Consider the following 14,662-nt stretch of genomic DNA (forward strand, 5'->3'; position numbering starts at 1 on the left):
GATCGTTCCTCTGGAAGCTTCGTCTCAGAGGGGTACCCGGCCATGTGGGTGTCAAGTCTGCCCCTACGAGGGGGTGCCTCCCAGTTAGGCTACTTGGGGGTCAGAGACCCACTTAAGGAGGCTGTCTTCCCGTTCTCAGATCTCAAACTCCGTGCTGGGAGAACCACTACTCTCTTCAAGGCTGTCAGACAGAGACATTTAAGTCTGCAGAGGTTTCTACTGCCTTTTGTTCGGCCATGCCCTGCCCCCAGAGGTGGAGTCTACAGAGGAAGGCAGGCCTCCTTGAGCTGTGGTGGGCTCCACCCAGTTTGAGCTTCTGGGCTGCTTTGTTTGCCTACTCAAGCCTCAGCAATTGCGGGCGCCCGTCCCCCAGCCTTGCTGCCACCTTGCAGTTCGATCTCAGACTGCTGTGCTAGCAATGAGCGAGGCTCCGTGGGAGTTGAACCCTCCAAGCCAGGTGCGGGATATAATCTCCTGGTGTGCCGTTTGCTAAGACCATTGGAAAAGCACAGTGTTAGGGTGGGAGTGACTCGATTTTCCAGGTGCCATCTGTCATAGCTTCCCCTGGCTAGGAAAGGGAATTCCCTGACCCCTTGCGCTTCCCAGGTGAGGCGATGCCTCGCCCTGCTTCAGCTCACGCTCGGCGGGCTGCAGCCACTGTCCTGCACCCACTGTCCAACAAGCCCCAGTGAGATGAACCCGGTACCTCAGTTGGAAATGCAGAAATCACCCATCTTCTGCGTCGCTCACGCTGGGAGCTGTAGACTGGAGCTGTTCCTATTCAGCCATCTTGGGAACATCTAGAGACAGTTTTAACATACCTAAAGAACAGTCTTCTACTTAAAAGCTCCCTCTAAAAAAATCCACTAAAAAGACAGGAAAGAAACAAAAAGGCATCCTCTCAAGAGGTCAAATAGACCAAGAAAGGAACCAAATACAAATGTAAACAATATTTTAAAGCTAGTGATAAGCCAAAACAATAACAAAAACAGACAAACAAACAAAAATTACAAGTTTAAGTGCCTTGCAACAGAGGAAAGCCAGAGAAGCTTTTGCAACATAGAACCTGGAAAGGCTTCAGAGGAGCCCCTTCCTCCCTTTTCTAAAACAAGGAAAAAAAAAAAAAAACTTAAGAAGTAGAAGCAGCAGTTACCTCTAAAATTAGGGGTGGCAATGCAGCAGAGAACAGGATTGTGAAAACCTGTATAAAAGCACTTAGACCTCTTCCAGGCAACTATCCCACTCCAACCCCAGCAGAAAACTGGAGATTTACTCTCAGCAGAGTTTGAAGAGAAGGCATGTTGAACTAAAAAAGCTATAGGTAAGTAAACTAGAGGACCAGCCTAACATGTCTAACATCTAACTAATAAAGAGTCTAAAAGAAGAGAAAAAATAAGTACACAAAATTATCAAAGAATACAGGAAAAATTAAAAGAATTGAAAGGAATGAGTTATCAGATTAAAAAGATTATTGAGAGCCATAAAAACAGTGAATGAAAATAAACACATACCAATGCATATCACCGTGAAATTTCAAAGCCCTGGGAATAAAGATAAAATCCTAAATCTTCAAGAAAAAAAAAGTCACAAAAAAACAAGAATTAATATAGCATCATTCTTCTCACCAACAAGACAATGGAATAAAGCTTTCAAAATACTGAAGTAAAATGATTTACAATCTAGACTTTTAAACCCCACCAAACTACTAATAAAGTTTAAGAGCAGAACATTTGTACACAGCAAAAGGTCCTAAAAAATGTATATCCTATTAACCATCTTTCTTATGAAATTAGCAGAAGAAATGTTTCATCAAAATGAGTAAACCAAGCAAAAGGAAGACTTACAACAAGGAAAAGAGGCCAAGGAATTCCCAGAATGACGGCAGTAAAAGGAATTTCCAGACTGACAGCTGACCTTAAAAAAACACCCAGTCAGGATTCGAGAGTAAAAAAGAATCCAGGAAGAATGGCTCCAAGAAAATAAAGCTGATAGATTATTTGATGGGTAGAAGCATACTGAGAGATGTATACTTCTACTGGAAAGTTTGAAAATATATTTTTCACAGTATTAATTTTAGATTAATAAAAAATTAATGTAACTACACTAGAAGGGGATGACGGACATAAAGTATGGGAGGATTTACACCCATTCTCTTACACCCATTCTCCATCTTTAACAGTAGGAAATCAGTATATGATATTTAGAACTGAGAAATGAAGAAACAACATAACGAGCATATTACTTGGAAATATGAAGATCAAAATCAGAAACAGCTAAAAGAACTGAAAGTGATTAGTTCTGAGGAGTAGGAATGGGGGTGGAGATGAAGGGAGATGCTGATTTTCATTTTAAGCCGCCTTTCTTTTTTAAAGACAGGGTCTTACTCTGTTGCCCAGGTGGTGCAATCAGAGGTCACTGTAGCCCCAAACACCTGGACTCAAATGATCCTCCAGCTTCAGCTTCTCAAGTGGCTGTGACTACAAGCGCATGCCACCACACCTAGCTAATCTTTTTAAATTTTTTGTAGAGATGGGGTCTCCCTATGTCTAGACCAGGAGGTTTATCTAGAGCTCCTGGGCTCAAATGATCCTCCTGCCTCGGCCTCCCAAAGTGCTGGGATTACAAGTATGAGCCCACTATACCCAGCCAAAGCCTTGTTTTTCAAAAGTGTACTACTTTAATAAAAATAAAAATGTTTTAACGAGAAGGGCTAGACTGAATGCTTCTTGCTGAAGTGGTTATAAAAACTGTAATTATTCATTCAGCCAGGCACAGTGGCTCATGCCTGTAATCCCAGCACTTTGGGAGGCCAAGGCGGGCAGATTATGAGGTCAGGAGATCGAGACCATCCTGGCTAACACTGTGAAACCCCGTCCCTACTAAAAACACAAAAAATTAGCCGGGCGTGGTGGTGGGCGCCTGTAGTCCCAGCTACTCAGGAGGCTGAGGAGGGAGAATGTCATGAACCCAGGAGGCGGAACTTGCAGTGAGCCGAAATCGTGCTGCTGCACTCCAGCCTGGAGTGACAGAGCAAGACTCCATCTCAAAAAAAAAAACTTTAATTATTCATATAGAAGTCAATTACAGGCATTCCAAGTAATACTTTTTATTATCAAAAATAATAGGGAGAAAGATGAAGTGATTAATCAAAACAGGAAACCATCACGCTGATGACTTCATGACTCAGAAGACTGAAAATTTGCTTCCCATCAAAAAGCAATGGGAATCATAGCATTTTCAAATCATATATATTAAAAAAAAACTTAATAGATGCCAACAAACTGTTGGCCAAAAATAATCTTTTTTTTAAAAAAGGGCACACCTAACAACCTTAAAACATCTCAACTCTCAGTATTTTCTGCAGTTTTTAGCCCAAGCCTCTTGCTAGAATAAAATGTCATGTTAATGAAATAAATAGTCACCCAATGATGAAGGTCAGAATAAATTACCTTTGTGAAGAAGTATTGACTGAAAAGGAGATGAAACAACCCACTAGAGTGCTATAAAAATGTTATATATCTTGATCTGCATGATGGCTACAAAACAGGTGTATACATATATGAAGATTTATTGAACTGTACACTTAAAATTTGTGCATTACACTGTAAGTTACACCTCAATGTAAAAGAAAAAAGTTAATGTGAGAAGCAGCAATCTCACAATGACATTTAGGGAACAAAGTATTATAAACAAAAATAACTACAAATCAAAGTTTGTCCGCCTTTTAGCTTTAAATCTCAGTTTTGCAAACATTCTCACAGGCTGGGGAAAGAGATGTCCATGAGGACTTAAAAAACCCACAAAAGACAAGATTCCAATAAACCCTCAGATAAGCACACTTAACCTTTCATCATATTTTCAATAAGCTTTCTGAATATTTAAACAAAGTGTACTTTATTAGTAGTATGAACCTTAAAAGGAAATCAGCTTCTCAAGATGGAGTTAAACACTCTGGATGACCAACATTATAAGGAGAATTGTGAACAACTAAGTATTCAGACTAGGTTACCTCTAAAAGCCCCTTCCCAATTTTGAAATCCTATGACTTTAGAAAACCAGAAAAATGCAGCCGGGTGCGGTGGCTTGCACCTGTAATCCCAGCATTTTGGGAGGCCAAGACAGGAGATCACTTGAGATCAGGAGTTCGTGACTAGCTTGGCCAACATGACAAAACCCCATCTCTACTAAAAATACAAACATTAGCCAGGCGTGGTGGTGTGCGCCTGGAGTCACAGCTGCTCCTGAGGCTGAGTCAGGAGAAGCGCTTGAACCCAGGGGGTGGGAGGTTGCAGTGAGCTGAGATTGCGCCTCTAGCCTGGGTGACAGGGGAGACTCCGTCTCCAAAAAAAAAAAAAAAAAATGCAATTTAACTTACCATCAGATTAAACCTAAGGTTTACCTTTTAAATGGAAAATCACTGAGAGAGAAAGTTCAATAGATTACTAACTATTAATACTTACTCTAGTAAATTCCTTAGAGTATTTATGAAAATAAAAGAGAGATAAAGATTGGCCGGGCACAGTGGCTCACACCTATAATCCCCACACTTTGGGAGGCCAAGGTGGGCAGATCATTTGAGGTCAGGAGTTCAAGATCAGCCTGGCCAACACGGTAAAAACCCCATCTTTACTAAAAATATAAAAATTAGCCGGGTGTGGTAGCACACACCTTTAATCCCAGTCCCAGCTACTCAGGAGGCTGAGGCATGAGAATCGCTTGAACCTGGGAGGTGGAGGTAGCAGTGAGACAAGATTGTGCCACTGCACCCCAGTCTGGGCAAAAGAGTGAGACTCTGTCTAAAAAAAAAAGTAGAAAGAGCTTCATTAAAGAGTATTACAACATATTGCTATTAATGATAAAATAATTTTTGAAAAAAAATTTTTTTTTTTGAGACAGAGTTTCACTCTTGTTGCCCAGGCTGGAGTGCAGTGGTACTATCTCAACTCACTGCAACCTCTGCCTCCCGGTTTCAAGCAATTTCCTACCTCAGCCTCCCGAGCAGATGGAATTACAGGCGCCCACCACCACACCTAGCTAATTTTTTGTATAATTAGTAGAGACAGGTTTTATTTATTTATTTTTTTTAAGACAGAGTTTTGCCGCTCTTATTGCTCAGGCTGGAGTGCAATCGCGTGATCTCAGCTCACCGCAACCTCTGCCTCCCGGGTTCAAGCGATTCTCCTGCCTCAGCCTCCCAAGTAGCTGAGATTACAGGCATGTGCCACCACGCCCAGCTAATTTTGTATTTTTAGTAGAGACGAGGTTTCTCCATGTTGGTTAGGTTGGTCTCGAACTCCCGACCTCAAGTGATCCGCCCGCCTCAGCCTCCCAAAGTGCTAGGATTACAGGCATGAGCCACCGTGCCCGGCTGAGACAGGTTTTCATCATGTTGGCCAGGCTGGTCTCAAACTCCTGACCTCAGGTGACCCATCCACCTCAGCCTTCCAAAGTGCTGGGATTACAGGCGTGAGCCACAGTGCTGAGCCAATTTTTGAAATTTTTTTATATTTTATTCATGCTACAGTCAAACACATTCAGAATCTTAAACAGCATCATACAGCAAAACTTAGTAGGTAAGTTTTGACTGAATAAAAATTTCAAAAAAGCATTCTTAAAATGAATTTTTATCCTAATAGTTCCCTATAAGAAGAAACCCACCACTCAAATTTAGCATAATTTGTTCTTTAGTACCATAGGTTTTCATATAACTATACTAGACAATTCTTGGCACAGTGCTTACTTACTAACATCATTACCTGACTGATTAAAAAAAGTCTCAAGCTGTATTTTAGCATAAGACCATACTTCCCAAATTTTTTAGTAAGAGAATTCTGACCTGACACTAATTTTAAAATGTATCATAAAAGATAATTTAAATATGGTTACTCTGTTTTTTTGGAAACAGGGTCTTGCTCTGTCACTCAGGCTGGAATGCAGTGGTGTGATGACAGCTCACTGCAGTCTTGACCTCCTGGGCTCCAGCAATCCTCCTGCCTCAGCCTCCTCATTAGCTGGGACTACAGGAGTCCACCACCATGCCAGGATTATTTATTTTTTAATTTTTTGTAGAGATGGAGTCTCAGTATGTTGCCTAGGCCAGTCTCAAACTCCTAGGTTCAAGCAATCCTTCCACCTCAGCCTCCCAAAGTGCTGGGATTATAGTTATGAGCCACCACATGCCACGAATTATTCTCACGTTTTTCCTTAAAAGTGAAGTCTTCCTGGCCGGGCACGGTGGCTCATATCTGTAATCCCAACACTCTGGGAAGCTGAGGCGGGCGGATCACCTGAGGTCGGGAGTTCGAGTCCAGCCTAACCAACATGGAGAAACCCTGTCTCTACTAAAAATACAAAATTAGCCGGGTGTGGTGGCAGGCACCTGTAATCCCAGGTATTCGAGAGGCTGAGGCAGGAGAATCACTTGAACCCGGGAGGCTGAGGCAGGAGAATCACTTGAACCCGGCAGGCTGAGGCAGAAGAATCACTTGAACCCGGGAGGTGGAGGCTGCAGTGAGCCAAGATGGCACCACTGCACTCCAGCCTGGGCAAGAAGGGCACAACAACTCCATTTCAAAAAAAAAGTGAAATCTTCTAAAAGTAACTGCAATTTAAATTAGAATAAATTTTTATTTCAAAATAGTATATAAATTATAAGATACGAAAGGCCACAAAAAGAAGTTGTTTTACAAAATTCCCAGATAATTAAGCAATAATAAATTTGTATTATTGTAGCAACAAAACATATTTTAGCCGGGCGCAGTGGCTCATGCCTGTAATCCATAATCCCAGCTTTGGGAGATCGAGGTGGGCGGATCATGAGGTCAGAAGTTTGAGACCAGCCTGACTAACATAGTGAAACCCCATCTCTACTAAAAAATACAAAATTAGCCTGGCATGTTGGCACATGCCTGTAATCCCAGCTACTCGGGAGGCTGAGGAAGGAGAATTGCTTGACCCTGGGAGGCGGAGGTTGCAGTGAGCCAAGATCAGGCCATTGCACTCCAGCCTGGACACAAGAGCAAAACTCTTATCACAAAAAAAAAAGAAAAAAACATATTTCAAGGTTATAATCTCAGCTTGCAGGTCAGTTAGTTTTTTTTTCACATTAGGGAATATAATGTTAAAAAATTAACACAATTTGGGCAAAAACTTGTCTAAACTCTTCACCCTTAAGTTTCTGAGCTGTTTGGTCATCCTACTGAATAATGATGGCCTCAGTTAGCCATTAACACCACATACACGTATTAACAAAACTAATATATACCACACATAAGAATGCTGAGAAACATGAGTCCCTTTAATATGCCAAATTTTCTCTTTTTTTTTTTTTTGAGACAGGGTCTAACTCCTGTGGCCAAGGCTGAAGTGCAGTGGCGCAATCACAGCTCACTGCAGCCTTGACTTTCCGGACTCATGTGATCCTCCCACCTTAGCCTCCTGAGTGGTTGAGACTACAGGTGTGCACCACCATGCCCAGTTAGCTTTTCTGTATTTTTAGTAGACATAGGGTTTCACCATGTTGCCTGGGCTAGTCTCTAACTCCTAGGCTCAAGTGATCCTCCCACCTCAACCTCCTCAAGTGCTGGGATTACAGGCATGAGCCACTGTGCCTGGCCCAAATTTTCAACTAAGTAACAAAAAAAAAAAGATGACAAGCTCAACACAGAACATTGTATGCTCAGCAAAGGATAATATTAGCAGACTAGAGTAATTTATTTTGCATGTTGTATATCACAGATATAATTTTAATATTAATTATATTAAAGATTAAATTAATTTTAGTAATTAAATTAATATTTAGTAATTAAATATTAATCTCAACAAATATAAAATAATCTTTAAAGATAACTTTGAGATCTGTCATTTCCATTTATTCAAATGTGCATTTCATTGTCTTTTTTTTTTTTTTTTTTTTTTGAGACCAAGTTTTGCTCTTGTTGCCCAGGCTATAGTGCAATGGCGCGATCTCAGCTCACCACAACCTCCGCCTCCTGGGTTCAAGCAATTCTCCTGCCTCAACCTCCCGAGTAGCTGGGATTACAGGCATGCGCCACCATACCCAGCTAGTGCATTTCATTGTCAAACAAATCCTCTATTGGAAGCAATGTTTCCTACCAAATGTATTTGATATTCCTAAATTCACAAGCCTGTGCTCTAATTTCTAAACCAGTATGAGCCTCACCTTGCTCAAAGCATACAGATCCAGGATTTTTCTCTCCACCACAGGGATCTTCAGAGTAGATCCTTGAAGTTCCCAAAATTTTGCTAGTTGATCCAAGAAATCCAATCTCACTCTGGTCATTGCCTAAGATTATTAAAATACAGAAGAACTAAGTTATGATTGAAATGAATGAGTACAACAGAGCAGGGGTCCCCAACCCCCAGGCTGTGGACCGGTACCCATCAGCAGCCTGTTAGGAACCCAGCCACACAGCAGGAGGAGAGTGGCGGCAGCGGGCAACCAAGCAGGCAAGCATTACCACAAACCCTATTATGAACTGCGTGTGAGGGATTTAGGTTGTGAGCGCCTTTTGAGAATCTAACTAATGCTTGATGATCTGAGGTGGAACAGTTTCATCCCAAAACCATCCTCCATACCCCCAACCATCCATGGATAAACTGTCTTCCATGAAACCAGTCCTTGGTGCCAAAAAGGTTTGGGACAGCTGTAATAGAGGTACTCGTTTCTCTAAAGAAATTCAAAGACTTTTCATTATTGCTTATTTCAACCCTGTAAAACTAGCCAATAGTAAAACTAGCCAATAATAAAGAGGCAAAAGACTTCTAATAAACTATATTTATTCAGGCAAAAAAGTTACTCTGATTTATGTAAAAAGTTGTCATATTAGCAACCAAAACAATTTTTGTAAGTTGGTTTAACTTTATGCTGATCAGAAAATTCAGTAAATCGAATTCTCCTCAGTCTCTAACATTCTGTCATTTCATCCATACATGCACACTTTAGGTGCATCAACTCTATACCTCACTGATACTAATATGCTTTGTCAAGTATCTAATTACAAGAGACTAAAAAGAAAAAATATGCATTGCGGCCAGGCGCGGTGGCTCACGCCTGTAATCCCAGCACTTTGGGAGGCCAAGGCGGGCGGATCACCTGAGGTCAGGAGTTCCAGACCAGCCTGGCCAACACGGCAAAACTCCGTCTCTACTAAAAATACAAAAATTAGCTGGGCATGGTCGCTGTAATCCCAGCCACTAGGGAGGCTGAGGCAGGAGAATCGCTTGAACCCGGGAGGTGGAGGTTGCAGTGAGCCGAGATCGCACCACTGCACTCCAGCCTGGGTGACAGAGCGAGACTCTCTCAAAACTCAAAAAAAAAAAAAAAAAAAAAGTATGTATTAAACTCTCAGAAATGTTTTGGGGGGATAAGAAAAAAACTTCAGAATGACATAATAAACTTTTGCTATCAATAATTTTCCTTCTGTACTCTAAAAGTTTTCATATCACAATGAGGAACCTTCTGAAAACCCATAAACAGGAAAAACAGCAATATGTAAATAGACTTCCATTTAAAAAATTTAAGATAAATTAGTAATACTTAAAGGCAGATCTTAATAAATCAGATTAACACTCCTGGCAAAGTTCCATTAAAACCAAAACCAAAACCAAAACAAAACAAAACAAAATTTGAAAACTAGGGTTTTAAAATAGGATTTAAAAATCCATTTTCCAAGAACCAAAGGAGAAAGAAATCTTCCAAGATTAACAAAAATTTTAGTAAAGAAACACTAGAGAAAGTAGAACTTAAGAATTTTAAGTCTCTGAAGCTAAGCATTGAACATTTCTCAGTTAAATGGAAAAACCATAACTACTTTGCACAATTTTTTAAAAATCATACTCTTCCTCCAAACATCAACTAACTATTCCATTCAATACCAATTAACACAAACTCTAGGCTGTGGTACATGAGCTTCTCAAAGTTCTCTACCTACAGCCCTAACATAAAGAATGAATCAGGAAGCAGAAATGGTGACAAAACACTTACCTCAAGTTCATTCAGGCGCTGGACTCTTGGAGTGAAACGAAAGCTTTTTACTTCACAGGCAAATGGAGGCTGCCAGTCCTAAACAGAAAGATTTTTTTTTAAAAACACAGTGGTATGTAAGCAAGGAATGCATTATTTATTCCCTTAAAGGGGGGTTTTGCCACAAATCATGGTGCTAATAGACTAACTTACAAGTCTTTATTATAGAGACAGAATGAGCAATTCTTTTAGATAAAATAATTTTAATACAGGTTGCGTATCCCTCATCTGAAATGCTTGGAACCAGAAGTGTTTTGGTTTTCAGATTTTTCCATATTTTGGAATATCTGCATATACATAATGAGATATCTTGGAGAAAGAACGAAGCCTAAATACAAAATTCTTCTGTTTCATATAAAGTTATACATAGGCTAAGATAATTTTATGCAATATTTTTAATAATTTGGTGCATAACACTTGTGTACACTGGACCGTCAGAAAAGAAAGGTGTCACTAGCTCAACCACCAGTGTGGACAGTTTGTGGTTGTCTGGCATCACCATCATTTCTGACTGTGAATTTACATGCTACCAATAAACAATCATTTCCTTACACTTATTTCCACTGAAGTAGTTAACAGAAAAAAATATACCATACCATTAATACAATGAAAAAAATAATCTGTTCAAGCTGGGTGCAGTAGCTCATACCTGTAATCCCAGCACATTGGGAGACTGAGGCAGGAGGATCGCTTGAGCCCAGGAGCTTAAGACCAGCCCAGGCAACAGAGCGAGACCCTGTCTCTATAAAAGACAAAGAAAAAGAATAATAATGTTTCAGGGTAACTTGGTTTCAGATTTTGGATGATTTCGGATTTGGAATTTTTAAAGTAGGGATGGATGCTCAACCTGTATTGCTCAGAAAAGTAATCCTCTTCAAACCAGTCCCACCGTTTACCTCCCACAATTATGCTTTCCCAAGTTACTCAAGTGGAATTCAATGAGGTCATGTACCACAAAACAGTATCTAGTAAACATTCAGGTTTACCAAGATCAAAAAAAAAATTTTTTTTAAACTAAAAAGGGTAAAATTTAAGATTAAAAAGAAACTTTTAAGAACTTATTTAACAATTTTTTTTATGTTATGTGTAATGTGACAGAGCACTTTATGTTACACAAATGTTTTGTTCAAAGCCCAGCTTCTGGGAACCCAAATATTCAAAAAAAAAAAAAAAAAAAAAAAAGTAAGCAAACAGAACAAGGACAATTTCCAGACTGTGATATAACTAAAATTAGATAGCATATTTCAAGTGAGGTCTAAATAACATAGTTTGATTTGGCCTAAATAACAGAATAACAGTAAACCTATTTTAAAACGTGAGTAGTCAAAAAAAAAAAAAAAAAAAAGTCTTACCTTGGAAACTAAAGAAATCTGCCAATACTAAAATTAAATTCTGATTGTAAACAAGATTTATTTTCAATAATGTGACATAAAGAGAAAGCATTATTTCAGCATCTTTTTAAGTAAAAAAACTTTTATTAATCGAAGTAACCATGAATAGACTTTCTAATTAATAAATTCAAGAGTAGATAAAGTATGACTTAGGAAAACCTTCAATGCTTAAGATTTGTTAATATTAGGTAATTATGATAGAAAAAAGGGTTAAATGGAAGTTTTTGCAGGATGGCAATGCATATCATCATAGCAATTATCTGTTAATCCTCTGCTTGAAATGAATAGTCTATAACCTTAAAGTCATTCAACATAGTGAGAGCATTATGTCTGTTTCAGAATCAGAAAAACTGATCTAGGTTCAAAATACACTTTGCCACTTGCCCAAGATCACACATTTGGTGTTTTAACTTATCCAGATTAGCCTCATCTGTAAAAGGTGGACTTTATTTACCTGTCAGGGCTTCAAGGATTAAAGCAAACAATCTATAGGTGTTAAATTAGCTCCTCCTCGCTGTCATTTAAGTTTTTAATACGCTGCGGTGCCTATCTCTGTGGTAGTCAGTGGTGACGGCAGATGCTTTTTAAAAAGAAACACTGGCAACAGTGCTTAATATTTTATCATTACTAATACTAGACAAAACATAAAGCAAAATGCCTTTAACAAGCAACGACTAAAGCAATGGTTCGAAAACCTCAACTTACATGAAGAATCATCTGAGACTAGTTGCTAGAAAGCAGATTCCAGAACTTCCACAACAAGAAGCCTAGAGATCTGCATTTAAACAAGCATCCAGTTGACCCTAGTGCAAGTGGTCCAGGAACATCATTTAAAAAGCACGGGTCTAATGAGTAAAGAAAAACACCTTTGACCTTGAGCAATCACTCAATCTCTTGGGGCATTAATCCCCTCCACACAAGGGATAGTATCTGCTTTCCTTACCTCAAAGGTGAGATTATAATTAACCTTATAGGCAAACCTAGTTATCTGCAATAACTGTGATTCTAAAATCGTTGATCTTGAGTTCCCTATGTCAAGAGATTTCAACATTTCCTTCCACCTCCATTATAGACCAATTCTTCCTAAACCTCTAAATTTCAGAATTATTGCTGCTCCTTCTCTTTCCCCGGTAAGACTTTTTCACTGCAGCAATAATTAGTCTGGAGTTCTTGTCTAGTAATACCATCCGGTGAGACTAGAGCTCAGATAACCTTTTCAGAAACCCTAGCCCTGAGATGAGGCCTGCAAATATTTGATCCAACCAGGTCTTGAATAAAGAGATAGCCGACTATCAAACCATAATGAGGATACGTGAGGGAAGAATAAGTCACGTCATAATACTGTACTTTAAACACCATGTCGGCTAACGAAAGGCCTTAGGCCCACGGCTGAGAGAAAAGTATCAGTTCCCAAGTTCTAGGCGGAAGAGGCCCCAAAGACACCACTTTCTCGCGTTCAGACGTGTCTACATAAGACTACAAAAGAAACCGAAGCAAAGACATCCAGAAACAGGCTCCAGTTGTCTCAAAACAAAGGAGAGTACATATGAAACGAGAGAAGGAGCAGAAAAGTAAAGCTAAACCCAGCGTACGGACTCCCCCATTCTTCCTTCTCCCCCTCTCTTCACAGACTGAGGTACCTTGGGCGGCCGAATTTTGCAGATGCCGGTTTTCTCCGCCAAAGGCCGGATGCGGCCGATAAAGCTGAGCGGATCTGTGAACTCCTCCCAGCTCGGCTCAAAGACGGGACACTCTGGGGGTGGCACGAACTCCGCCGCGTAGCCCCCCGGCCCCACGCCCGCCATTGCAACGGCCGGGGAGGGGGGTCCCCGTGGGAAACCGGTGGAGAAAAGCTGGCTGAAGCCCACTAAGCCCGTTCAAGTCCCCTGACAGGGGCCGAAGCGCATCTTCGCGGACAAGAACCGTTCAACACAGAAACCCCAGAATCGCTTCCTCCTCCCGTTTGTTATTGTTTCTTGCAAGGCTTTTCCTCTGAGGCTCAGGACTTTTCCGGAAGTTACCGTGCTGTTAAATCCCTCCGCCCCCTGCAGGAAACGGAATCCTTCCGCAGCGGCACGACGCCTGTGTGTCTGGCCTTTCCTTCTTCTTCTCTTCCCCGGCAGCAAAATGTGACTGTTTGTCTCCTTGCCTGCCAAAGTTCTTCCCAGTTCAACGACTCCACGCAGCTCGCCCTTGGTAAGGGGTCGGGGAAGGGCACAACCTCTCCTTTACTAGACGTACAGATAGAGCGAAGCCAACAGGGCGAGGCGAAGCGAAGCGAAGCGCGACGCGACGCTTTCTTCCGGCGCGGAGGAATGTGTAATGCCCCAGGGGGCAGAGGTTGTGCTTCCGGTGAGGAGGTCTCTTTCCCTTTTTGTGTATCAGCGCGCTCGAAAACACGCCGGGCTTAAACCTTAAGCACCGCGCCTCGCTGCCCGTGCTTGGGATTTTGTTTTAACCTACCCTGCTGCGTTTATAGCAAGTAGCCTTTCCAGCATTTCTCTTTTTTTAGCCCTTTGAATGCAGATATTTTACAGTAATCTCACTCTGCCACTTTATACTCGCCTCTTCTCCATGAAAACAAGTGCAGGTCTAACCCATCCCCTAAATCCTGCCAGCTGGCTTTAGCCACCATCCATGAATTGCTTTTCCTTTTACACAGGACGCAGCAGCTCTCCTGAATTACCAGCCAGTACCGTCTAGCTACCTGCAGGACATCTCACTTTGATAACTCAAAGTACTTTAATTGTTCACTGTTTCTTCAGTGTTCCTGGTTTCCATTAATGACTTCATCTATTGAGTTGCCTGAGCAAAAAAAAAATCAAGAAATAATCCTAATTCTTGCTGCTCTCACTTTCCATGTATAATCGTGTGTCTCTCCATCCCCGTTACCAGTATCCTAATTTAAATACTCTTACTGACAACAGCTGATTTCTCCTCTCAAATCCCTCTCCATTCACAAGTTGGATTGCTTTGTCTAAAATCCAGAATTCATCTTGTCACTTTTCATCCCCAAACTCAACAACTCCAAACATCTTTTTTAATTGCTGATTTTTTGCTTTGCTCTCCAGCTTCATCTCTCCTGCTTCTCCATGTGATCTACAGAAGTTTTTGTGGTGACTTCAGTACACCATGATTTTTCTCACCTCTGAGCCATCACACATATTTCCTCTCTCCAGAACATTTTTGTACTCTGCTGCCCAAACCCATTCGTACAATTTCATAT

General features: G+C 40.8%; 1 protein-coding gene across 1 annotated transcript in view; it reads right to left on the reverse strand.

The window, feature by feature from the left end:
• Nucleotides 1-14,236, reverse strand: part of KDM5A (lysine demethylase 5A) — a 119,924-nt gene extending 105,688 nt beyond the window's left edge. The window contains exons 1-3 of the mRNA XM_054442596.2: nt 13,077-14,236; nt 10,007-10,084; nt 8,183-8,305 (exon numbers count right to left, since the gene is read on the reverse strand). Coding sequence (XP_054298571.1) covers nt 8,183-8,305; nt 10,007-10,084; nt 13,077-13,241 — 366 coding nt within the window. The 5' untranslated portion in view covers nt 13,242-14,236. The remainder of the gene's footprint in view (nt 1-8,182; nt 8,306-10,006; nt 10,085-13,076) is intronic.
• Nucleotides 14,237-14,662: the final 426 nt, after the last annotated feature.

The sequence above is a fragment of the Pongo pygmaeus genome, chromosome 10 (genome assembly GCF_028885625.2).
Source record: "Pongo pygmaeus isolate AG05252 chromosome 10, NHGRI_mPonPyg2-v2.0_pri, whole genome shotgun sequence".
NCBI lineage: Eukaryota > Metazoa > Chordata > Mammalia > Primates > Hominidae > Pongo > Pongo pygmaeus.